The sequence below is a fragment of the Amblyomma americanum genome, chromosome 7, assembly GCF_052857255.1.
Source record: "Amblyomma americanum isolate KBUSLIRL-KWMA chromosome 7, ASM5285725v1, whole genome shotgun sequence".
Lineage (NCBI taxonomy): Eukaryota > Metazoa > Arthropoda > Arachnida > Ixodida > Ixodidae > Amblyomma > Amblyomma americanum.
The window spans coordinates 20,029,480-20,056,228 of record NC_135503.1 but is presented as its reverse complement, the minus strand read 5'-3'; the positions used below and the strand labels follow the sequence as shown (position 1 = coordinate 20,056,228).

The 26,749-nt window shown below is 43.8% G+C and overlaps 2 protein-coding genes across 3 annotated transcripts in view; one reads left to right on the top strand and one right to left on the bottom strand.

Moving 5' to 3' along the window:
* Positions 1-68: 68 nt before the first annotated feature.
* On the top strand, positions 69-17,787 carry noi (splicing factor 3a subunit 3 noi). The gene is made up of 17 exons (XM_077631403.1): positions 69-247; positions 430-477; positions 547-599; positions 693-798; positions 859-931; positions 1,435-1,526; positions 5,801-5,883; positions 5,956-6,028; positions 6,139-6,204; positions 6,465-6,533; positions 6,750-6,817; positions 8,299-8,470; positions 11,086-11,247; positions 14,637-14,747; positions 17,262-17,352; positions 17,472-17,527; positions 17,623-17,787. The coding sequence occupies exons 1-17, from the start codon at positions 152-154 to the stop codon at positions 17,698-17,700; spliced, it is 1,497 nt and encodes a 498-aa protein (XP_077487529.1). The 5' UTR covers positions 69-151; the 3' UTR covers positions 17,701-17,787.
* The window catches only part of LOC144098618 (uncharacterized), a 281,054-nt gene continuing 272,086 nt past the window's right edge, over positions 17,782-26,749 (bottom strand). For both annotated transcript variants that reach the window (XM_077631401.1, XM_077631402.1), the window contains exons 22-23: positions 25,239-25,336; positions 17,782-24,686 (exon numbers count right to left, since the gene is read on the bottom strand). In XM_077631401.1, the coding sequence (XP_077487527.1) occupies positions 24,576-24,686; positions 25,239-25,336 (209 nt within the window). In that variant the 3' untranslated portion in view covers positions 17,782-24,575. The remainder of the gene's footprint in view (positions 24,687-25,238; positions 25,337-26,749) is intronic.

Sequence of the window (26,749 nt, the reverse complement as noted above, 5' to 3'; positions counted from 1 at the left end):
ACCTTAATTTTGATTATATGCCTTAGCTTATGCTATGGCGAAAGTTAGAGGAACAGTGCTTCAGAACCGGAAACATTGGGCAGCCGGTTTCTCTGCGTGTTTTGTGCGCGTCTATAGTACGTCGTGCATAAACGTTCGTATTGTTTGCAGTATGGAGACGCTTTTAGAGCAACAACGCCGTTACCATGAAGAAAGAGAGCGTCTCATCGACGCCCAGACAAAGGAGATGCTGCACAAGAAGTCCACAGTGAGTAATGTTAGCCTGTGTTACAAAACATCGTCCGCTTCTGTACATTCGGTATATTTCGTTTGGTGTCACGGTGCGACTGTATGAATATTTTTCCGAGGCGATGACAGTTAAAAAACTTGACCGTCTTTTAGTCACCTTCTTTCAATTTTTCACTCCAATGAAGCCTTATTTTGTTTCAGAATAGAGAACAGATCAACTCGGATCATCGTCTAAAGATCCTGCTTGACGTGAGTGCTGTAAATGCGCATTAGTTCTGCAAATGTGCATGTTGACTTTCGATTACCGCTCTCTTTCAGCGGTATATGGAGTGCACTTCGACACTGAAAGAGCTTTACGAAGATAGGGATGGGTAAGATTACGCTACAGCTAGTGCTTTTGATACTGCGTGCTTTTGTGGCGATCTTACCCGCTGCATTACATGCCATCTTTTGTCCGCGTACAGACTGCGTAAAGAAGAAATCGCGGCCCTTTCGGGACCGAACGAGTTCGCTGAATTTTACTCGAGGTTGAGGGCCATTAAGGAGTTCCACAGGAAGCATCCAAACGAGGTTGGTTACCGTCTCGGGCGCGCTTGAGAGCAGCATGCTAACGCATTTTCAAACTTTCAGATACAAGTTCCGATGTCTGTGGAGTTCGATGAGCTGAACAAGGCCAGGGAGAACCCGTCTGAGGAGATGATGAGTAGGTTTTGTTTCGTTGCAGTTGTTTCCGCCTTTCTGTTATCGAAAAATAAACAGTACGTACTGCAGGTTTTGTTGGAGCAGCTCTTTTTTATGAATTTTAGTTGCCATTGCAGACTACAAGTCATCTATATATAGAGTTAACTTTTAAAATAGTGATTGTATTTACTCTTAGATCACTTGAGGCATGTGACATCGCGTCATGCAATACTTGTTGAGCTTATTTCACATTTGTAAGCATCTGTAGTCTTTTTTGTTGCCTTGATGTCACTAACCTTCACCGTCCTGCCTCTGCTCATTTCTTGGAGTGTGGGGCAGACGAGCATATAGTCTCCAAAGTTTGTGATCTTACCTGACTCACATGGCGTCAACGCAGTTGAGGGAAGGAATTGCTTTTGGGGAAATAAAGATTAGTCATCAAACTGTTATGAAATTGCATGCTTTTGGCGGAAGTAATAACTGGGAAGTGATCATGAACAAGTCACTATTGTTTGTTTCTTCTAGATCTGGTGGACTTCACTGATGAAGAAGGTTATGGCAAATACCTTGACCTACATGAATGTTATGAAAAATACATAAACCTCAAAGGCATTGAGGTAGGTAGTTTTGATTGTAATGTACACGAGATAAGTGTCAATATTTAGTTTATTTGAAATGCAAAATTCATGCATTTGCTGAAAGTTTGCATACGAGAACCGATGTAACATGCATCTGAACAGATGAAGATGTAGTTGCATAGTGGGCCTCAGGGTTTCATTCTTCCTCGAGTTGCTGATTAATTAGGTTCATCATACATCTGAGGGCCCGTTCACACTTGCAAGGGCGACCTGCGGGTCTCCTTCGGGCCCATTTAATCTTTACAGTTGCAGAGGTAGCGCGACCAGCAGTCGCCTGCGACTACGCCGCAGCTCGATAACACCGATGTTCACACTTGTAAGGGCAATCTGCGGGTCGCCTTCTTGTTCGATTCTCATTTGAAATGCGAACTCTTGGGAATGATGCCGTTTGCCTGCTTTCGAGGGTTTTGTCTGCTTTGGCCGCGTCTCCTGCGCTCGCGCTTGGCCCTCGAAAGTGCTCTGGTTCCTCGATGCTAGCAATGTACTGCGACGATCTGAGCGAAGAGGCAGATATAGCGGCAGTGTGCACCGTGGCCGTACAAGTGGCCTGCCAGCCAGCCTGGATGCCGGCCGCTAGCATCAGAAAAATGCGCTAGTATGTTGTTTGTTCGTGTTCATACCATGCTCTGGGAAAAATTCAAAATTGAATCAATTCTGAGGGTCGTTGGCCAATACTGAGCTGCTGGATACAAGCAAATTTCTTCTCATAGCCGCTTTGCTGCTGCTGCCCAATGCGGCTCAATCGCCTGGCATCTGCTTTCTCCGCTGCTGAAGGCGTCGCGGAAATGGGCATATTTTGATACGATCACGAGGTGGGGTTCACAATAAAGCTGTGATGAGAGTAGCATGTTAGTTACGGTGCTGGTCGGTTCCGAAATGCCCTCAGCTGCTGCATCGATGGGAAACTGGCTAGGCTTAGTGACGACTAGGGCAGCCAAGGAGCAGATAGCTCAGTTCGTCGCTCGGAGCATTCGCGTGCGGCGGCGTTGCTGAAAGCTCTGCTCGCTCGATGATTGGTTCAGCGGTTTGCGACTCGCAATCGCGAGGCTGGAAAATCGAGCAGCGAGCGACTGGCCCGCGACTGTCGTTTTTCGACCGTTTGCGACTGTCCCTTTTCGACCAAAACTGTCGCGCGACCTCTGCGACTCAAGTGTGAATGGGCCCTGATGGTCTGATGATGAGTTGCGAGACTGCAAGAATTGAGGTGGCTCCAAACAGGACAGGGCAGGATAAACTTTTCTTAAAGTACTAGGGACATGATATTTTGGCTCTTTGTCCTTTCTTTGAAATGATGCTTAATTCATATCCTAACATGGATCATCATGTGGAATTCGTCCAAGCCCACTGAATAATTCATAATGCAGTTTTTTCTCTCATGTTGCCTTGGTTTCAACAACTGAATGGTGGCTGTTACATCACAGACGAGTTGAGACAATGTTGAGTTCATGTGAGGAATACAAAATTGTGATCCAGTAGTGTGTTCATTTCTTTCCTTGCTGACTCTTGGGTGGGTTTAGAGTGACAAAGAAACAATTTTATTGCAGTTTTTGCATGGCTCATGTGGTCTCAATGTTCATTCATTCATTCATTCATTTATTGTACCCTTAAAGGCCCTTTTCGGGCATTATATAAGGGGGGGGGGGGGGGGGGGGGAACAGTTGAAATACAAAGTAAAGAGAATAACAATGTTAATACAGTAAAATACAGCACAATGCAAAAAGGATCTGGAATACACTGTGAAATGTTAAAATACAGTTCTAATCAATACATGGTGGCGGATAGGCTAAATAGGGAATAGTAACAAGAAAAAATAAATGGTAAAAATCAAAGCATGAGGTTGTTTTTTTCATTTGATGTAATGTTCGATTAGTGCGTCTCTAAATTTACTAGCGTCACGCTTGTTTACGATGTGATCTGGTAACTGGTTCCAATTTTCTATTGATGTAGGTAGAAATGATTTATTGAAGGCTATTGTAGAACCATGTAAACGCTGAACACTCAGGGAATTGAAGAGGCGACGCGATGTTCGGATGGGAGGTAGGAGTAATGAGTCCTGGAGGTAAGGAAAGTTGTAATACAATTTATGAAGAAGGCAAAGTCGTGAGATTTTTCGACGGTTCTCAAGTGGTAGCAGATTGAGTGTTGATTTAATCCTGGTGATGCTGTAGTATTTGTCATAATTTGAGGTTATGTAACGTGCTGCGCGGTTCTGAATAGTTTCTAGGGTGTTAATTAAGTACGCCTGATGAGGGTTCCATATAGAAGATGCATATTCAAGTTTACTACGGATGAAGGTTTCATATGCCAATTTACGGACAGAAGGAGGAGCCAAGTATAACGATCGTCTGATGAAGCCGAGTGATTTGGATGAATTGGCCGCTAATTTCAAGATGTGTTCGGACCAGGTTAAATTGCTGGAAATGATGACTCCGAGGTATCGGTAGGATTGCACGTTTGTTAATGTGTTTGAAAGCAATGAATAAGCGTAAGTGAGGCTAGAATGTTTGCCTTAATTTGTCTGTAACGTCATAGTCACCTTTCAGCTGTTAAAACTGGAACTGAAACTAGATTTCAAGCACATTTTATTTCATGTTTGCAGCACATTGAATGGTTGAATGAGAGAAAAAATTGAATTAAAGGGTTGGTTCAAAAAGCTGTGTAACAAGTCATCTGCGAGAAAAGTTTTATTTCGGAAATGAAAGAGATCCACAAAATTACTAAGGCACTGGCACATATTACTTTTTCACATAGCCACTATGGTTGTCAAAGCATTTGTTTCATCGGGAAACCAATCTGTCGAAAATGGCACAAAAGAACTCGGGCTCAAGGTCTAGGAGCTACTTAACAACAGCCTCATGAACTTCAGCATTGGCTCTGAAGCAGCGACCGGCCAGGTGCTTAATGGTCCGAAGAGATTAAAATCACTTTGTGCGAGATTCAGGCTGTAAGGGGGGTGTTCCAATGCAGTCCATTGAAAACACCATACCAAATTACTTGTACCCAAGGCCACATGCAGTTAGGCATTGTCGAGCAACAACATGACACCTTTCGGAAACAATCTGTCTTTTCCTCCCAATTTCCCTCTCCAACTGTTCCACATGGCACAGTGACTGCAGCATTCATGGTCTCTTCATGGGTGGGAACATCAACCAGCAGCACAACCTGCGTTTCCCAAAAGACTGTGGCCATAACATTCTTTGCAGGGAGCTTTGTTTTGAACTTATGGGGAGAGACAAGGGGCGTCTCCATGTCATTGATGCTTTTTTTGTCCCACATGATGCATCCATGTTTCATCCCCTGTTACAGTACGGTGCAGGATTGGAACACCCTCCGCATGATACTGTATTAAGTGGTAGAGAGGCAACCCCATTCGCTTGGCTTTATCCTCATCTGAGAGTTTCTGCGGTACCCAGCAAGAATATGTCTTCCGGTAGCCCAACATGTAATGCACTATATCTGCTACACTGTCAGTGGAGGTGTTGAGTTCGTGAGCAGTCCACCTCACATGAATTTGATGATCGGCTTGAATCAACCCTTCGACACAACACAAGTTGTCATTTGAGGTGGACGTGCAGGGCTACCCTGACCTTTGCTCATCTCGCACATCTGTTCTACCTTTATCAAATTCCTGGCACTAAAACCACACCTGTTTTCGTGTTTTTGCGCTGGCTCCGTGAACTTCCACAAGTTGGTGGTGAATTGAAGCTGTGGACGTTTTCTTTAAATGCACAAACCTTATTGCACTTCGCACTTAGATCGCCGACCATGCATTTGTCAATGCTTCCATCTTGTAATTGTATTTAAAAGTGAAACAGCACAGCTACCTCCATCTACCGGCGGTGTTTGAAAGCCTTGATTGTCTCTTCTATCTAGACATGGAAATAATTTGCATGGGGCATTTATGCACCCATGAGAGCCCTTCTTACCTTACTTATTGAACCACCATTGTATAAATTATTTAGCAGACGCAGGTGAGTCCGATATGGTGATCTATGGTTACCCATGCCTTGTGTACCATTTCAAAGAAAAAACGCTATGAGAAATTTGTTGTCTGTACTCCTTTAAACTAACAATCCTTTAGACAGCTGTATAACTTATTGCTTAGCTGTTCTCACAAAGATCATAAGGTTATTCGGTCATTAGACTATTATTCAACTTTGCCTGATTTTCTTGGACACATTTGACTAGCAATTGAAATTATGTGGTGAGCTGCTCTGACATGTAACTGTTGTACTTTGTGCTTTGACTTGCAGAGAGTCGACTACCTTTCATATCTGTCATCATTTGATCAACTGTTTGACATCCCTAAGGACAAAAAGAACTCCGAGTACAAAAAGTGAGTGCCCTTTCTAACGTGAGCTGCTTGCTGGCCTGTATTTCACCTTATTTGAGTACCCCTACATTCCAGGTACCTTGATTGTCTTCTGGACTATCTTCAGGACTACACGCTGAGAGTGAAGCCACTCCTAGACATCAGCCAAGTGCGTTTATTTATCTTGTTTCTTCTTTGATTTTAAGTTATCTTCTAGACAATAAACTTTAATGAAAGAATTGGCTGGAATTTTTTACATGTGGTTTTTATGTTTTGCAGGAGATGGAAAATGTCATGAATGACTTTGAGAAACAGTGGGAAGCAGGGACATTTCCGGGATGGCAGGTTTGTACAGAAATGTCTCAACTTCACTGGAGCTTGTTTGCATCAAAATCTGCTCTTATGTAACTGCTGGGACTTGCGGGAAACATGCATGAAACAAGAATTCTTTCTGATTTATTGCACCCATTCTGAAAGTTTTTACTGCTGGCCAAACATTTCTGTTTTATGTAACTGGTTGTCGGTGATTATTTGCCCAAGTGTGGGCGTCTGCACCAGCGTTACTTGCTTTTTGTTTTCTTCATGTTGACATGTTCGCATTTCAGAAAGAGGCAGGCAGTGCGTTGGCCCATGCTGGAGCGCACTTGGATCTCTCGGCATTTTCTTCTTGGGAGGCAAGTGACACCTAGATTGCCATAGTAAAGAGACTCCTTTTCTTGTTCCTAGTACTGCAATAAAAGAAAATTGAAATGTGCCATTAAATTTGCCTGACTAGAAAGTACACAGTATGTGAAATATAGCTAGGATACATGCTTTTCATACCTTGCTTGGACTAAGCTGGGGGGTGCTCAATGGCTTTAATACAATTCTGCACTTCATTGAAAATGCAGGAGTTGGCTTCCCTTGGCTTGGACCGGCTGAAGTCAGCACTAATGGCTCTGGGCCTCAAATGTGGAGGGTGAGCAGAATGTTTTTTTCTACTTTTTCTTTTTAACCAGAAAAAACTTTTTGGCATGGATATTTTCTGGCAAGCTTCTGTGTGGTTGCTAGTCATCAGGGCTCAAGTCTGCTTGTCCTCAATATAATTGTTTGAAACAATTTGTTTGTGGTTATTTGATTTTAATGGGGCAGTGGAAGTCTGCATGAAGTTGGCTAATTTTTCCAAAGCATTTCCTCAAGGAATATGAGCACGAGATCAGGGTAAAGCTTGCTTCTATAGGAAAACTGGTGGGTACCCGACAGCACAGGAGATTAAACCCTGAAACCTCCTGCCTACGGGCTTAGAAAAATTTGTGACCTGCAGCTCTTGTAGGCATGGCCGGTTTTAAGGCATTTAACTCTATTATTCACATATGCCAATAACTCTGGTGCAGATTTGTTTGTTTTGGTTTGGTTTATGGGGGTTTAACGTCCCAAAGCAACTCAGGCTATGAGGTACGCTGTAGTGAAGGGCTCCGGAAATCTCGACCATCTGGGGTTCTTTTACGTGCACTGACATCGCACAGTACACGGGCCTACTAACGTGCGAATATGAAGACTAGGTGATTTCATTTGGCATGCTGTACACAGTCTGCCATTTTTTACATTAGCAACGATGACAACCTTGGCTGGCAGCCTCTGCAACGGCAATACAGTGTTCATTTGGTTGGTCTATCCAGGTATTCGGAGGATGCGAAACCACGGCTAAGGCCCCTAGCTTGCCTTGGTTCCGTGAAAGATCGTGGATTTAAGCATTTTTTGCAAAAACGTTTGTTAGATCCTTATTTGCTTTGTTTTCATGGTATTGAACTTGCTACAGGTGTCAGTAGGAAGGACATTATGATGAAAAAATGACACATTATTTTCTCGAATATAATGTGAAGGCGGAGTTTGAGAACTCTGGAGATTTTTAAAAGAAATATTATTACGATTATAGTGCATCCTCTAACTCTTCAGGCCTGCCATAGTCAAGGGCCCCCCATTGAAAAGGGGGACCTCTTCGTTTTCACTCTTGCATGTTGTGCACTTTGCCCCCGAGTACATTAAAAAGCTGGCTTCTCCTAGTGGCTATAAAGCCCAAAGGCAAAGGTTGCTTTAGCTACCTCGAAAAGCTCGGGGCAGAAAAAAAAAGTTCACCCTGTATTCGTACTTCGGTTTAGAAAATAACACTAGATACATTCTAAAGTGTTATATAATCGATTCGCAGAATTAGAAATTTTCCGCCGTAGAAAGTTAGGGGCCTTAACCACGGTTAATGGCATTGAGAGACCTTTGGTGGTCATGCTGATTCACTGCTTCATTTACTTTTGTGTTGTTTTCTATTATTGCAAAGGCGCCCTGAAGCTTGCTTCACATGTGTGGCATTCCCCAGGAGCTTTCATTACCAAGGCTGTAAAAGAGGCTTTCAGGTTTAGTTTAATAAGATTGCACTGCAGTAGCTAAGTGCTGTCACTTTTTCAGCACATTGGAGGAGCGTGCCCAGCGCCTTTTCAACTCTAAGGGCAAGCAGATCAGTGAGCTGGACCCTTCCCTTTTTGCCAAGTCCAAGCCGGGCCGCAACAAGGACACAGAGAAGCAGAAGGAGATTGCCACCCTCGAGGCACAGCTGTACCGGTTTGCAGAGATCCTCTCGGTAAGTTGTGCGGCGCCGTCACAGAAACTGGTGTAGCTGGAAATTCTTGATGATAGGCGCGGCAAAGATGTTTCTAGCCCTTGGTTGGGGGATGAAGAATGATGCAGGAGAGGGAAGATCATTGGTTTTGAAATTGATCTGTTTTATTCGACTACCATTCGGGGCTTCATTGGCACTGGCGTTGTTTCAGAACCGCATGGAGACCATACTGCAAGGTTTGCTAGGTGCGCATGTCTATGTCGGTGATGACACCTCGACTTGCACACCTGGCAAATCTTGCGCAACAGGCGTCAAGGAAAAAGACGGGTTTATTAATGCGACAGCGTTAAGGTGGAGTCCTGTTCAACGGAAAACCCAGTGTCGTCCAGGTGGTGTCAGTATGTCAAGAAACGCACGCCACGCATGTATGTCGTCTGTGTGATAACCTTCAACCGCGCACCATCCGTGTGCTGCTCGCAGCCAGATCCGTGAAGGCGGCAAAGTCCATTGTCGTCGGGTATGTGAGCAGGTCAGTTTCACTCAAGAGCAGCAAAAGGTCCTCATGCAGGAGCGCGGAGGCTATAAACCACTGAAGGGAGGGAGCCATTAACGCTGTCATATCCTACCCTTTAAGACGAAGCTTAAGTGTACCCCTAATTTTTCATTTTTGGGTGATGCTTTCAAAAATGGTTTGTGTTTCACCCGTTGAGCAATGGAAATGGACACATTCAGCAGAGCATATTGTCATGACTCTCTTTGCCAAGTTGCATAATACTCTGTGCATGGAGCACAAACTGCGACCTGTCCTGTTTCTTAAGGCGGCTTTTCTGCCGGATTTGGGCTGTCATGGAACAACTGCCTGCATGGTGTTAGAGTCTGTGTGCGGAACCAGTGGCGCCGCACATTGTGGTAGTGGCAAAAGCAGGGTTGGTTGCATGGGCACTGACGGGAGGATGTAGACTTTTAGGTTGGGTAGTGTGCTTGGCAGCACAAGTTGAGGGTTAATGCAATAGAAAGTTTGAGTTTAGTGGAACTGTAGAAATTGATTCCTCTGCTCTTGTTATGCATCTAGGAAAACCTTTCCGGATGATGGCACTTGTAAGGCATCCTACCAGACATGAGACATTTGTCAGAATATCAGAATAGGTTTTAGATGGAGGCATTAGTCCAGTTAGCTCCACCTGACTGCGTCTCCAGTTGCTAGCATTATTTTTTATTGTTGGTCTCTCTTGTAGGGCATGGCTTAAATGGAAACTCTGGCGATTTTTCGATGTCCACGCATATGACTGAAACTTTCACGGTAGATCCCCCTGAGTCTTCTCAACTGTTTTGCCAAACAATATTACAGCCCAGTGGCATGTTGTTTCAGTGCAATTGTGTTTAAAATTTTTCCGTTTCATGGCTTCAGTCGGGGTGATTTGTACAGAAAACCTTGTGTGTGACATTACGAGTTGCAGGCCTGTTGATATTATGAAGAAAAAGTTTGTTTTTGGTCATTTCAGACGCATAATGATCAACGCTATCACTTACGGTCACCAGTTTAGCTATCCATTCTGCATAAGAGAGGTCTTGTGACGCTATCTATAATGTCATTTGCCGGTCTATCATGACATTTGGTCGAAACCCATTTCCGGTTTCGGTTTCCTGGCTTTTGCTGTTTTATGATAGTTTTTCTTGTTATATTGGAAAACTATTCATCGCAACCAAGATAGGGAAGTCCAAGAAATATAATGCGGCAGTAAAATAAAAACGTTTGAAAATTCTCTGGCGTTGTATGCATGTAAAAGAAAAGTGTGTTCTTGTGCAATAACACAAAGGACACAACACGTACGACATGTACAGAGCGCAACTTCCAGCTGTTTATTTTTTTGAAAAACGGCTATGTTTATGCCATCCAGATTGATAGCTTAAGGTCAGAAAACAATGACCTGCGCGCATCGAAACAGCAATCGTCTCCTGAGGGGAACCACAGCCTGCTATCACCAATCTACATCTGATATCTCCCGAAGCATATTCGAAACATGTTTAGAATGTAAGGAATCTTGCCCGATAGCCGGTGCTAGCAATTAAATTCATGTCTTATTGCGCAACAACATACTTTTCAAACTATGAACCAAATTGCCCAAATGAAATTGCCAGTAATGTAAAAGAGCATGAGGGTTGTCAGAGAAGTAGTGAAATAATTTATACACCACAGAACACCAAGTTCTGTCTTTGCACCTCTAAGCATCTTGCCCTTATAAGTAAATTTTGATGTGTTGCTTGATGTATAGAACTCTTCAAGGACTTAAGCTTGGCTTAAATCTCAGTAAATAAAAGTTGCTCTTGATCAACATTGTTAGAATAAATTTTTTCGTGTGACGGAAATACGATTTGGCTTAGAAATCTTGCAGTGAGGGAACTGAGTGACTTGGTATACATGCCAAAATGTCTTAAGTGTTCTGCATGGATGCTTTGTCTTCAGCTCTTTCTCCTCCGTGAATGAGAAAATGATGTGCTGTGCATAGCAAATACGGCTGGTGTTCTTATTTTTCTGTTGTCATGTTGGATCCAGCGAGCTGTTACTGCTGTCAATGTATCTTTGATTTTGTGCTGTTGAAGGTTTCAATATTTGCCAACCTTTCGCAAATGTTCAGGAGCAGAGGCAGTCCACCAAAGAAAATGTGCAGCGAAAACAAGCCCGAACTGTTGGAGAGCGAGAGGAATCAGACAATGAGATCAGTGAGAGTGAATCTGAAGATGAGGACAATGATGTCATCTATAACCCCAAAAACTTGCCCCTTGGTTGGGATGGAAAGGTAAGAATTCAGCAGCATACTTGTGTTTACTCTGTTGCAACTAGTGCAGTTTCAAAGACATCAAGCCAGCAACGAGATCAAGTTCACACAAAAGGAAGGAAATCAAAAGGCGATGTACTACAGTAAAACCTCGTTAATTCGAACTCGAGGGGGACAGGAAAATTGTTCGAATTAAGCGGAGTTTGAATTAACGAGCGGGGCGCTAAAGAAAAGCGGCCATCACGCCCGGCAGCACGGGCCGAAGCTAAAACAGGCATATCTGAGATCGTTATCTCTTACTACGCGCTACTACACATTTGCGGCGGGCGATTGCGCGAATTAAAATCATAGAGCCCGAATGTCGAAGGAAATAAAGTTAATTTGTTTATGCGGTTGGAGCTAACATCAAAATGCATTCGCGTAAGCAGCAAGCTTAATGATTAAATATGACACTATGCTTCAAAAACATGTTTATTAACAGCAGATTGACAAAGCATATCAAAGAGAAAAATAATCGGTGATGCGCATTTGTTTTCGTTTTCTTTGCCGTGACTCGACAAGCATCGTCTGCAACTTGCCCAACAGCTCCAACGCAGCGTCCGAATTATCATCGGCGGAGAAGTAGCACGCAGCCAGATCGAGTGCTGACGCTGTTTCACATGCACTCGGGGGTGGCAATGGATCGTCGCCTCCGTCGGACTCGTCGTCGCTGTCAGCTGTGCTCGCCGCGCCGGAGTTGTGCGGCATCTGGTCACCGCAGGCCGCTTCAATAATCTCGGCATCGCTTAACGGCCCCGATGTCTCCACGCCGCTGTCAACGTCTACGAAGCTCTGGAAGTCAACACCCTCCGATAAAGCAAGCAGCGTAGGCAGGGTGCAGCGCGACGGAGTCATCACACTGAGCATCCAGCTCAGCCGTGCTGCAGGCTTCTGGGCCTTCAATGAAGCCGCACTTTCGATAACAGTTCGCGACTGTGCCCGCCTTGACAGCATTCCACGATGTTGCCAGCATGTGGCAGGCTCCGAGGAGATTGACGTCGTACGATTTGCCGCTGTCCATACACACAAGAATCCGCTCTAGGAGGTGGCGCCTGTACAGTGTTTTGAGGTTTTTAATAACCCCAAGGTCCATAGGCTGCAGCACAGCCGTAGTGTTTTTCGGCAGAAATGCCAGACGGATCGCCTTCAGTCCGCTGATGTCGCAATGGGCTGAACAGTTGTCGACGAACAGAACATTCCTGTTCTGTGCCGCGAACTTCCTGTCGAGTATGCGCAGCCAATCCGTGAAAATTGCTCGCGTCATCCACGACTTTCTGTTGAAAGTATAACCAACAGGGAGAGTTTTTAGCCCTTTAAAGCAGCGAGGCTTCGCTGCTTTGCCTATAACTAGCAAGCGGCATCGTTCCGTGCCAGTCGCGTTTGCGCACACCAACACCGTCACTCTTTCCTTGCTTCTCTTCCCGCCTGAACACGTGTCGCCTTTGTAACTCACAGTCTTGTTCGGCAGCAACTTAAAATAAAGCGCGGTTTCATCTGCATTGAGCACATCGCTGAGCGAGTAATCGGCAAGGTAGTCCTGCAACGGCTTGCGCCGGAGCCACCGTGGCCGGAGCATAGGCGGCGCCCGCGGTAGGGTGGCTACCCGCGTGACCGCGCGTCAGCCAAAAATAGACAAGCCAATGCTTCGACGCTCCGGCAGCGAAAACCTGCTACGGCATGCACTGGAGGGTTGGTTCGGGCAACGAAATTCACGTCTCACCTCGTGCGTGCTGACATGCGTGCTGGCTTATTTTTTTTTCTCATCATTCTGCATTTTTAAAAATTTTCAGCGCATTGTATTTGCTACGAGGTGACTTCTATATGCGAGGAGCAATGCCAGCCATCGGCGCCTAGTTCGAATTAACCGACGTGGATACCGGCATATTCGAATTATCGGGAGTTTTGACCCATTGAAATACACAGGGCTTTGCCGGGACCCGGCCGTCAGTTCGAATTAACCGGAAGTTCGAATTAAGCGATTTCGAATTAACGAGGTTTTACTGTAACAGAACAGTAACCATTAATGAACACTGTGGTTTGCAGCAAGGGACGTCAACGATTGCCGTGAAACTTGGCTGTTAGTGTGCTGATTCTACGCATTTGTAATGCTTGGAAAAAATTGAATACTTCAAGCAGTTGTTGTGCAATAATAGTATGATGTTATGATAAGGACATGCTTCAATTATAGTAGCTTGATTAAGGGCTACTTTAGGGAGCAGGGCCTGATGGAATGGTGTTGCCGAGCTTTTCGCCCATGTTGCCTTGACCTGCACAGCATAGAACGCTTATACCGAAGGCCCCTAGCTTCCGGCGATTCCACAAAAACTTGGGCATTTCAGCATTGTTTGCAGAATTTGGGCATTAGAGCCACACTTTCTTCTTTTTTATATTATGGTTGTGGACATCAGTAGGAATGATAGAGTGATTGAAATGTGATTCATTAATTGTCCGAATTTTCTAAAAATAGGGAATCTGGCAACAAAGAAGTTCTGCTAATGCCCTGACATGCTTGCTCTCCTGTCTGCTCGGGCAATCTAGCACATTAAATGCTAGTCGCCTTGGTGGCTCAGTGGTTATGGTGCTCGGCTGTTACCAAAAGGCGCGAGTTCAATCCTGGCAGCGTTGGTCGCATCTCAATGGATGCGGAATGCTAGAGGCCCATGTACTGTGTGATATCAGTGTGCGTTAGAACCCCAGGTGGTCCAAATTATCCAGAGCCCTCCACTACGGCGTCCCTCGAAGCCTGAGTTACTTTGGGACGTTAAACCCCTTAAACCAAAGCAAACGTTAAATGCTGTTTTTCTGGCAGAAACATGCCCACACGCTTCTGTGGGATGAGTCACAAAAAAAGCAATATTGCCATATTTACAAAAATATAACGCGAGTTTTAATCTGGAATCATATGCTTCAGAAAGAACCTTGCTTTATGTTTGGAACCAAACTACGGAGATGGTGTTTTTTTTATTGTTCTTTGAGATATCCACAGTGGGCTTGTCCATCAAGCTTGTGAGATACAAGAAAAAGCCAGGCCCTGGCCATTGAGGTGAAGCGCATGGCCGCTTCTGCGTGAAAGGCCGCATGCGTTAATACACGGGAGGCTACTTGAGGAATATTTAAGGTTCAACTTTTTCGTCACAAAAAATTTAGGAGCCTTACTTAATTATATCAGACTTCTGAACATTTTCACCCTGCAAACTTTTGAGGCTTACAAGACTGCCTCAAGAGTTGCCAACAGAAGTCTGTTGGTAATGAATGACATTCTGTTTCAGCAGCATTCTGTATCTGGCTGTTGTTTTGTTGAGGGTGCTGTTGCTTGTCAATGATTGTGCATAATCTGAAATTTCTTTTTGTTTTCTTCTCTGCCTCCTCAGCCCATTCCATATTGGCTGTATAAGTTGCATGGCCTGAACATCAGCTACACATGTGAAATATGTGGCAACTTCATCTACCGAGGGCCCAAGGCTTTTCAGAGGCACTTTGCTGTAAGTAGAATATTTGGGAGACGAGAGTTTAACCTGCGTTGTTTCAGTTCTTACTTGTTTCAGCTATTGTTTGGCCTGATATGACTCCTGACCTTTCTTTGTCCATTCATTAGAATAGATGTGCAATTTTCAGACCTTTCATGATGCTTAGGTTGTTCACTTATTTTACCACTGATGCCAGTGCCATGGATGTTTGTGAAGTTTTTATGCATTCCAGAGTCTATTGTACACAGAATTAGTCCCATAGCCTACAGTGAATGCCTGCAGCATTGCTTCAGCATGAAAAAATTCAGTAAATGTTTTATATTCTTGTATTGATCATGAGCTCCGCTTCTAATGGAAGCCTGGGGGTATATCCATGAGACAGTTCGCTTTTCCGCAGTTCTCCGCGCGCTATTGGCCACTTTGCCGCGTGACGTCGGCCGGCCTGACGTCACGTGGCAAAGCGGTCAGTAGCACATGGCGAACTGCAGAGGAGCAAATTGCCTCATGGATATACCCTCTGGGTGAGAGGTTGACTTGAGTGTTGGTTCTGTCTTGCCAATGGCTCATGCTACATTGCTGACTGCATTACTGTTTGCGCTTCATGGACAAAAAAAAAAAGGTGCCTGTGCAGCAGGAAGCAGCTTTTTTTTTGTCCATGAAACGCTTCTTAGAACTGCAGTTGATCTCTTCGATTAAAGCGAATTTTCTCTGTGTTAGCATCCACATGTGCACAGTGATATTGCTCTATTCCCACAGAGAATTTACTTTGCTTTAGTGACATCTCTTGCCTTAGATCAGATGTTCTGAGACCAAATTTAAAATCTGACTGCTTCAGCCTTAAATGAAAAGTGTAAACTATATTTGGAATGCGTTCTTCATAGCTTCTGCTTTGTGGTGAGGTTTATTTTGCAGCATTGAGAATTCATGCATGCTGTCAGTTTGCAAAAAACGGGACTGTTCTGTGTGGTTTGTTGAAGTGATGATCGGAGGGGATGCAGTGTTTGTGCAATCACACATGCTGCCATTTCATTTGTAGTAAAGTGTTTCTTGAGCGCCTTCACTTGTTCAGCGATGGCATTGATTGCTCCAACCTGAAAGGTACCATTGTGCTCAAGGATGAAGTAGTGCACAAATAAGCGGTTTTATTGAAAAAGGTGCATAGGTAAGATGTACATAAATACTTCAGGCTTTAATGTGGAGGCCTAAATATCCATGTTAACAGTTCAGGATTGAAGCTATGGTTGCGTGGTGTAACAAAACAGATGTAGCGGTTTCATATGGTAGATCACCAGTGAGTGTCGCCCTCCGTTGCCTGACAAAGAATTTCCTTCATCTTGAGTTGCACCACCTGCCACAGTGCATTGTCTCCATGAGTTTAAAGGGACACTTGGGACAAATTGAAATACGCCTGTATCTATAGATTTACTCTGTATTTATGACAAAGTGGCTCCTTTCAATGAGAGTGGAGTTTTTATAAAATAGAAAAGACCAAAAAATGAATTGCAGGTATTGCCACCATCGGCCGTTTTCGCAAGCAAACTGCAGTGCATCGAGACAGTTTTTTTATGTACAAATCCCCAAGGCTAAGCTGCACGGCCATTCTGTTCTGAACAGTGGTCACAGAGTCTGTTTCGAACTTGACATCATGAGTTTGAATTGAGTTGTGGGAAAAAATAATTTGCCACTTTTTAAATTCATTTTTCTCAGCAATTAGTGTGTCTTTTGCTGCCAAACTAACATAAACATGGTCAGAAAAAGCCATAGAGTCGATTTTTCTAAGAAAACTTTGAATTGTCATCAATGTCCTTTTAAGAGTTGATGGCATTCTGAATTTCAGGTCATCCTTGACTGCTCTGTTGTAGCTGGTGTACAGATGTGAGCAGTAAGAATAGGAACAAAGTTTGAGCATTAATTTATCAATTGCTCAATATGTGTGGCAAACACATTTTTTTTTTCTGTTTTCTAACTGAATTTCCTCTTGTTGTATAATATCCAAAATTCATTTTCAAATTTAGTGGAGAAATAACCAGGAAATTTGCAATTTTGTACAAACAGTTTGTTTTTTCGCGTATTGCTCATGAGCACTATTCGACATGCCACTCGGATGAACATTGTCATCATCAGCGATGGCCCGGTTAAGCCTACTGCAGGGCTAAGACCTTGCCTATTTCTGTCCACTTAACCTTGTCCTGAGTCAGCAGCAGCCACCCCATCCTTGCAGATTTCCTAATCTCATCTTTCCACCTGACCTTTACATGTGCATTGTACTCCGATTAATTAAAACTTGCTTAATTCGGGCTTCCAGTTTGTTCTAACTTGCACTTTGATCTTGTCAAAATTCTTGTCAGAAAGGCTTTCGTTGACTTAAACGCCACTTATTTCGAACAAATGTCTGGGCTCCTTCAAGTTCAAATCATTGAGAGTTGACTGCAGGAGTAAAATGATTCTTTGACATGAGCCATGATCCTCATCCGTGAGAAGTAACTTTCTGCAGCTGTTAGAAAATCTGTGTCATGTGTTTGCTTTCAGGAATGGCGTCATGCCCACGGTATGCGTTGCTTGGGCATCCCCAACACTGCACACTTCGCAAATGTCACACAGATTGAAGACGCACTTACCTGTAAGTTGCGAACTTTCACCCCCCCCCCCCCCCCCTAATGTGAAAAGGGAATATTGTACTTATAAGTTGTCGGGCAGCAAGTTCTTATGTTTTGTCTGTATCATGAAATTTTTCTACAGTGTGGAACAAACTGAAAGAAGAGAAGTCCAAGGAAAGGTTTCAGGCAAGCACAGAGGTAAGAAGTGCTTTTTGAGCTAGTGAAGGTAAAGCATGCACTTATTCTTTAACATAGTTCAGCGTTCTTCCTCGTATTATTCTGTTCTTTTGTAGGAAGAATATGAAGACACACAAGGGAATGTGGTCAACAAGAAAACTTTTGAAGACCTGAAACGCCAGGGATTGTTGTGAAGTTTCATTCTTTTTTCTGTGGTTGAAATTTTCATTTTTCATCACTGTCTGTGAAGATTGTACAAGAAATAAACAGGTCATAGCTAATTGCTTTTCTTTATTTACAAACAGCAACACCACTTGCAAACAATGGTTGGAGTCGGTTGTGGATGCTTGATTATGTGCACATAGTAAAATATCTACGCTTCAGTTCAACTGTGCATCTTACTTTCTACCAACACATTCTCGATGCACTTCTTGGGCACATAAACAATGCAAGAAACAGTGACAACGGAGTTGAACCACAAGAAAGCACGAACATTGGCACACAGTATTCAGGGCTCTAAGAAGTCGTGATGCCTACAGACAAAAGCAGACTCCAGCTTTTGCAACAGATGAGAAAACAATAGCCTTCTGCATGCGTGCATGCATGTTGATAGGAAGCACATGTATTATGCAGTTACGCTGCATCTTGCGCCACTATATTTTTGACAGCAACATACTCTATGATTTGCTGAATTGTTAATTTTCTTTAAGTAGACACTGGTTTGCGGGGTATTGTGTTTGGTGTAATGTAAATCTGTGCAATGATGTATACTGATGAAGAGTGGGAGTCTAATGGATTGTGAGAGCTGTTGTGTGATTGCTTTACCCTCGGGAGAAATTTCGTTTCATTCCAGCTACCATGCAAAGGCATTGTTAAGCTCATTGTATTCATGCACATTAGCAGTCAAAGGGGTACACGCTGGCTCATGAGGGCTCACATAGTTGTATACAGCTTTTTTTTTTACTCTCATGAACACTGTCTAAGAGTATGAAACTTGCATTGGCACATGTGTAATGGTGCAATATAGTAATGTGAAGTGTCTGCTGCCACTTATAAACCTTCAACTTCTGTTTAAGGGTGAAATCCTATGAACCTAATGTTATGGCAAAAATTTCTGGAAATGTGAAAAGAGTGTTCTTATGTTACATTGTTTACAAGAGTTAAACAGATAAAACATTTTAATTCCTTTGCTGTTGGTATCTCCTTGTGAAACTGGCATTCAGGCTTATTTACCAGGCACTTTCTAAGGAGTTTTCTCAGAAAAACCTTGGGAAACTGGACAATGCATATTTGCAGCTATATTGTTCAGGGGAAAGCCTTTGTCCAGCTTCCAAGTTGTCACATTAAAGAATCAAAACATTTTTAGAACTGTATCAAGACTCTAACATGTTATATTCACTAACAGCAACAGTATTCCTTTTGAGGGAATTCGATTCCTATCAAAAATAATCTAGATTCTTTGCATTTAGAACATCCAGGCCCATGGCTACCTGTTATCATAAGGTGTACTATATTATGAACCTTCCTTTACAGCTTGCATTCAGCTTGGATGTGTCACTGTCCTTTTAAAAGCCTGTTGCGACCATAACTGAAGACAGTGCTCTGCGGAGTAAACTACAGGGTGTCTCAGCTGTGCTTGCAAAACTAGTGATGAGGGTAAAGATGCTTGTGAAAGAACAATGATTGATCACCCTGCGCCGTCAGTGGCACAGTAGGGACAGGCATGAATGAGAACAGGGTGGCTTGTGGGAGTGCCCGGAGGCACTTGACGACATAGGAATAACGGTTACAAAACAGTGCAGGCATTTCCTCGCAAGTTTAGGAAGCACAACACTGGCTATGTCGTGGTAAATGCCTATTTACATTTTAAGGGAGGTTGGCAAGTGCTTGTTACATATGGTATTTACACTAAGGCAACCCGGGTGGGTTGTCCTTTTTGCGTATCAACGTGTTGATAGGCAAAATTTATTGTTGGCTCACAGTAGACTAGAGCCTTGAAATGAAACTACTAGAGTGCCTTGATCGTTAAGTTGAAGACAAAGCACTCATTCCACACCTGTTGTCTTGGGGGCTCTTTAGGATACAAAATGCACTGGAATTTGAAATTGAACAGCCATATATAGGGCCAGTTCACCACTGTTCACTTAACTGCTTCGTTTTGTCTCGTCAGTTGTGCTAAGCTAAGTTTGGTTCCTGGTTGAGGTGGCTTTGTTCCTGTGAGACTGCTGCATTGCGGGATGAGGCGAGGATGGGGCTTGGTGGTTGTGTTGCTGACAATATTGCTAAAATACTGCAACTGAATCATGCATTACTAGAGAAAAATGCTGTTTGAAAACAGGACGCACTGATCTTGGTGTGTGGCCTATGCAGTGCGAGAGACATTTGCAAATCCTGTATGTTCTAGAGTAAGCTGTTTGAGGCAAGTAGCTGTTTCGTCCACATTCCAGGGTTTTTGTCCTGTGTTTTGAGTGCAGAAATTAGAGAAAACACTCAGTAACTCAGCATATGACAACCATAATTTTAATGTCATTTTGGTCATGCTAGCTTGAGTATCGCGGGTGATCATGCTTACAGCTAAGGTAGCATGACCAAGCCAAGCAGACAACTTCAGTTGCTTTAAAAACTCATGTTTGCCCTTCAGAATTTTGCTGATAATGGCACCGACATCGTTTAATTATAAGAGTTTAAAATATGTTGCTTTTATAATAACGTTGCAAATGGCACAGCCAATTGCATTCAGTATGTTTGAATTACAAATGGTCTCATTTAAGGTAGCATTCGTGAGAAAAAAGTAAACAAGTGTGAAATACAGTGAATGTTTTAAAGACTGCACTTAACTATTTTTGTTTTGCATGAAATTATCTTTGGTCTCATTTTAACAAGGAAGTGATGTCCTAGTTATACCTATGCACTGTGCTTGCATGAAAAGAGCAGCACTAATGGCTGAAAGGGGAATGGTTGGATTATATTTCACCTGTTTGGTTTCTTTGCTTCGCGAGGGGTCTTAGGTCTTACTGCAGTGTGCATTTGAGAAGCAGAGCATTCAAGACAGCAGGGATGGACTTATTGGGAGACAAGCAAGACTAACATCACCCAAAAACAAACAAAACAAATGGTCAGTTTTCGTATAGATGTACAGATTCATAAATATGCCAAAATTTTAAACAACACCGTGTTTTTATTTATGCATGGGTGGATAAAAAAACTGGGTGGCACTGCTCTAGGTGCAACTACGCTTATGTCACTCTCCACATACATATATGTACACATAAGTCTACAGCTACACCTTTATGTACACATGCAGTTCTACTCTTGTGCTGCTAAGTATATTTGATTTTCTCGTGTGTTAAATAACCAGCAGGACATCTCCCTCGACGGGAAACCATCGTATCACATTTCTCAGCGGGTTATTTTGTGTACTAAGCCAGGTGTCATAGTTTTTTTGCCCTGTGGAGGCAAAAAAAAATTGAAGTTACAAACTGCCGTTGTGTCCTACAAACCTCTACCGGAGACATCTGTACTCGGGAGCTGGCTTTGTCGTCACAAACCACTCACGCACGAATATATAACATAGGGGTAGAAGGAAAACTCAGAACTGGCAGGTTGGCGCGCACTATTCTGTTTCTGGGTGTGGAACGTTTACTTGGCTGTGACTACAAGCACTGAGCCTATGTTCATTTCCTTAGGACAGCTGCCTGGCCCAAATAAGTCTAGCTAAACCAGTGAACTTTTATGTCTGCCATAACATCCTGGCAGCAGTTGTGCTGGAACATTTCCCTCGCAACTATTACCTGGGCAGTCAACTTTAGCAAGCATTCACAACATTGTACAGTTATCAATGTTGCCTGCTGTACTTTTTTTTTGTGGGAACAGATTTATGCAACTAGCTTGGTTCTTTCATTCTGTACATCAGTTCATCTGCCAGTAATATAACAAAACAAAGCCATGCACATAGGTTTCGTGTACCAAAGTTCAAAGGACTGCAACCACCTCTGTGGCCTCAAAACTTTCCTAGTGGAGGCACCTGCAGAACTTTTCATTCATACCCCTGTCAACCTTACACAATATGCTTGGCAGACCTTCAAACTGTTCTAGTGATTTTTTTTGCTCATTGGGTAAGCTAATAGAAAAAATCAACATAAGTAGTGATTGTTTCTGCAATGTTATACACATACAAGTGTAGCTGAAATGCCTAGAAGGGTTGTGTTTCAGTTATGGATGCTCTAACATGTATGTGGCGAATACGAACTGTGGGCTGTAGCAAAGTGGTGAGAGTCTAGAAAGAGTAACTAAGCAACAATACATCTTTTTCAATGGCAGGTTCCTCCTACGTACTATGAGCAGCCTTCTCTCACTTCATATTTGGAGGCAAACACGTTTGCTCAGTTTGGTTAACATCTGTGCTGCAAGATAAATTAGACTTACTCGTGTGCCATACTTATGATCAAGTTACTAGTGGTTTCATCTCATCACATCTCCTAAACACAAATATTGTCAAGGAAACACCAATTATAACAAGCTGCATTTTCTATGCTGTGTCATTTTGAAACTTGTTTCCCACAGCCAGGAAATTGTCATGATCAGAAAATTTGTTTCAGTGGAGCTTGAAATGCATCTGCTAGCAGTTGGAATATAACACGCCCATTATGCTGATATCAAGCTTGTCTACCTTTTGTTGCCTTTGTGGATCTATGTGATTAGATCATTACTCGCACGTTGCGTAATTAGTTTGCTATACTTATTTTTGTATGCACGTGCTGAATTGCTCATTTGCCTTAATGCAGCTACTTTGTGTAGCTTTTAATAGGAGGTCTTTCGAGGCAGTTAACTTTTGGACCTCCACCTGTGCTTGATATTTTTGCATAAAAGAGCACTCAGTACAATTGAGACTAAAGACAACCTGATCCACAGATGTGCTTGAGTAGCCTGATTTGAATTCACAAGTGAAATATGTGATTTAGTAGTGAACCAACCTGGCAAATGCATATTCTTTGTTGTGGAGTGAAAAAAAAAGCAAATGCTCCCGTCTCTGTTCGCCATAACCTTCTCTAGGTTTCACTCCTGTAGTTGTTTTTGCAACATGCTGTCTGGGAAGCGATGAAATTTTGTTTGGGTGGCCTTTAGGCTACACAGAACTATATGTATTCATCATTATATTGCGGATTAAAACAGATATTAACCACAACAAATTGCTCCTTGTTTGACACTATGAAACTCTTTCTTGAAGGAAATGTGACATCGCTTTTTGCCACTTTCTTGGAGAGGACATGACAATGCCACCAAGAAAGCAAATGTTGCTGACCTTTGAAACAGCTGAGACCATCCAAGTCAACAATGCTGCAGCCAACACTCAACGTCACTGCAAACGAGTTGAGGATAGGAAGAGAACAAGGTGCAAGTTACTGTACCATTTTGTATGATGACGAAAAGTTTGGCTTTTTATACAGTAACTTCCTGCAAGTACCAAGAGGTATTTAAAGAAATTGCCACCATGATGTCTGATCACTTTTTCAGTTGCGAGTATACTTCAAAGCTTTGTGGCTGCCTTAAAAAAGTGGCAGTTGGTGACCGCATCCTAGTATGAACCATTAAGTCATAGACGCATGCTGGCAAACAACCCTTTGTATTCCTACGTTCTGCGCTGCACAATTGCTGGTTAATGTTCTTTAGTGCAAGTAAGTACATGGTATCACATTTGTGTTGAACCATGCCCAGAAAGTACACATTGATATTGAAAGACACATGATATAGACAAAACAGAAATGGCCACACAAAAGCTTATGAGGCAAGCCCAAACTGAGAACTGATTTTTCCTATTCCGGCATGAGTTGTGACATGCTGTGCCATTTTCTGCAGAGCCATTATGTTTTACATACAGGCTTATGGATGCTTAAAAGAATCTAAGCAACAGGACCACGATGCTACAGCTCTTCAGTCGCAGCTTTCAATCATTTCCCAATTGGGAATATCATCATGGCTTATTATATTAATCTGTTACTCTGAGCTGCTCTATTTTGGACTAAAGTATGCACCAGCTTGCCAGGAGCTGAATTCTTGAGGCTGCTCCTAAGAATGGTCCATGACTGGTTTTCATCAACTGGCCAATTATGTAGGCAGTTTTACTGAATACAACCATGCATTTGCTGACACCACGTCTAGCTACCACTGTTACGCGGTTTCAATATGACAAGGTATAAATGGTTGCACTTTGGAGATATTTTTGAATTGCTGTGTCTTCTGTAATCTACTTCATTGCAACTTTCTGATGCTGAGTGCTTGTGTGCGAATCACTTTTCTGAAGGCAAACTGTCCTATTTTGTTACTTAAGTGCACACATCAACCTTTTACTTGCCCTCTCTTGCATTTGTAAATGCTGCCATGGCTTGTTTTGGTGGATACAAGCTTTGCTCAAGTGCTAATGGCTGTTCCAATGCCAGTGCGCCTATAAAGTAAAGTAGTCTACATTCACTTTTCTCACTCTGCTGTTTTATAAAAAAGAAAGATTGCAATCGTCATAGGGAACAACGCGAAGAAACAAAGCTCACAGGAACACATAGCTATTTACGAATGCTCCGAGTGTGTAACTATACATGCTTACGTACACATATGTACATGTGCTCAAAACGAACTCTCACAGACACTGAGTGCTTGCAAGGGCATGTGTGCAGCGTGGGTGTCTCTGACAAAGAAACAATGGAGATGGGGTGGTATTTGATGTGCTGGAGCACGAACGGAGAGCAATGCTAGCTTTAGGCTACAGTCCCAAGAGCAGTTGTGTAAGAAACATTAGCCATTGCCCTCCCATTGGCCGAAATGGCCGGTGACGTCGCTACATGAGCTGCTGCGACAGTTGCCACCACACCCACCGCGACATCAGTGTAGGGAGGAAGTAGCGTCAGGAACATTCTCAAGACACTTTGCGGTGGCCCGCGCCGCTCGCAGGCCTGGCGTCGAGGGCACCATGTGCGAGTGGCAGAGTTCACGCTTTTATGCACCCGCCAGTGTAATGGACACGTGCCATCTTGTGCCTCCCGTGTTATGTACACATGGTCTCAGCGTTGTCCGCCACCTACTTAGGCGGTGCGCTGTTCGGGGGTATCCTCTGGTTTCGGAATACCGTATTCTGCAGCGTCCTCTTCCATCTGTCCACGGTGTCTCGGAGCTTTGTAAGCCAGGTGAGCTGGAACACCACCAAGTGCATGAAACTTCTGAGAAAAAAACTAATTACGAGAATAAAGCTAATGTAAATTATCCACTCACCAAAAGCCAAACTTTATGTGGGAGCACTAAGCGTGTCCACAGTAGTGAAGGGCGTGTGTGATGGGTTCTATTCAGGATGCTTTGAAATGCTAGTGCCTGCAGTACCTCCTTGAGGTACTGTGGGCATGATCATTGCTAGTGCGTGCCCAAATGCTGTACATATAGGTGTGCTATGTTTTTCTTCATTTATTAAAGTTTACTCTCTTTCAGTTACTTGCAAAAGAAGTTTGGAGTCGCGCCTGAACTTCTAAACGCACAGCTACCTAAAGTGAGCCACCGTCAAAACCAGCATGGTGGCATAATTTTTGCCGAGATTTTCTTGTCCCACGTGTGAAATAAGGGAGAAATTTAAATTCTAAGGGTATAGATTCAAGAACAGGAGAGAGAGAGAGTTCTTGAGACATGCAGTGGAAGGGAAGGGGAGAGTGATGAGAGTTGTACATGATATATGTAGGAAATTTCCTTGCCTTACCTTTGTGCTTTCATTTGAGGCTTGCAGTGTATGGACCGTGATGATCTGCTGAAACCGATTCAGGCAGACAAACACAAAGACGTTCTTAAGGTTGTGTGCTGGAAAGAAAAAGACCTGTTTGGTCAGTATGGAAACTCTCGAATGGCTTACTGGCATGTGATAAGGCAGGTGCACGTGCAGAATTCTTACAGAGGATGCCCGTCAAAACACTTGCGCACAACACAGCTTAAAATCTTAAGTGCTTAGTTACGTTCTCAGATATTATCAATTTTAAATACTTGCCACGACCTGGACAACGCGCGCGATGACGCTGGATTGCGGACGCTTGCGAGCTCTGCGTGGAACTAACTTCACGGAGCACACAATAGAACGAAACATGGGAACTAGGTGGATGCTGCTGCCATGCGCCGTGCCATCATAAAATAGGTGAGTCCGAAAGAAGGAAGGACTCCCCGCTCCACTAATTAATGTACCGCGGATGACACCGTGCCATCATGGGCGACGTCTGCTAGATGCAGGAGTTCGGTGTGCAACGACGTAACGGTTTCAAGTACTCTTTAGGCTATATCTCTAAAATCCCGCCCCGGTTGCTCAGTGCTTAGGGCGCTCGGTTACTGAGCCGGCGTACTCGAGTTCGATCCCGACCGCACCGACTCCGTTTCGATGGAGGCGAAACGCAAAGGCGCCCGGCCATGTGCTGTTCAGTGTCGATGCAAGTTAAAGATCCCTATGTGGTCGAAATTATTCCGGGGGCACCGGGCACCACTACAGCACCATTTAAAGCGAAAGCTTTACTACGCCAGCCAGCGAGCCATTTCGGTTTGTCGCGCACTTCAGCCGTATGTCGTGGCCGACCCTGAGCCGCCGTTGCCTAGCAACACCGCAGCCGCGCTCCAACAGATGGCACCGCCGTCGACGACGCTGCCGTCACCGCTCGCTCCACCAGATGTGCTCCACTGGGGTAGAGGGGGAGGTGTTGTTGCCTCGCAGTGGGTATATATATATATATATATATATATATATATATATATATATATATATATATATGCGCGCTTCGCCTCAGTGTATTGTAGTCGTTATGGGGAGGGCGAAAGAGACGCAACAACGACATAACGAAGCGAGGAAGAGAGACCGTGCTCAAGAGATGCCAGAACGCGCCGCACGACTCGGGAAGCGTCGTAACGAAGATGCGGCTAGAAGTCGTGCCAGCGGAAGAGACCAGTTTGAGTTCTCGAGAGCGTCGGAATGAGACGCTGCGTAGACGACGTGCCGAGGAAACGAAGCTTTCGCAATACAACTATACCCGCCGCGGTGGCTCAGTGGTTAGAGCGCTCGGCTACTGATTCGGAGTTCCCGGGTTCGAACCCGACCGCGGCGGCTGCGTTTTTATGGTGGCAAAACGCTAAGGCGCCCGTGTGCTGTGCGATGTCAGTGCACTTTAAAGACCCCCGGTGGTCGAAATTATTCCGGAGCCCTCCACTACGGCACCTTTTTTTTCACTCCCTCCTTTA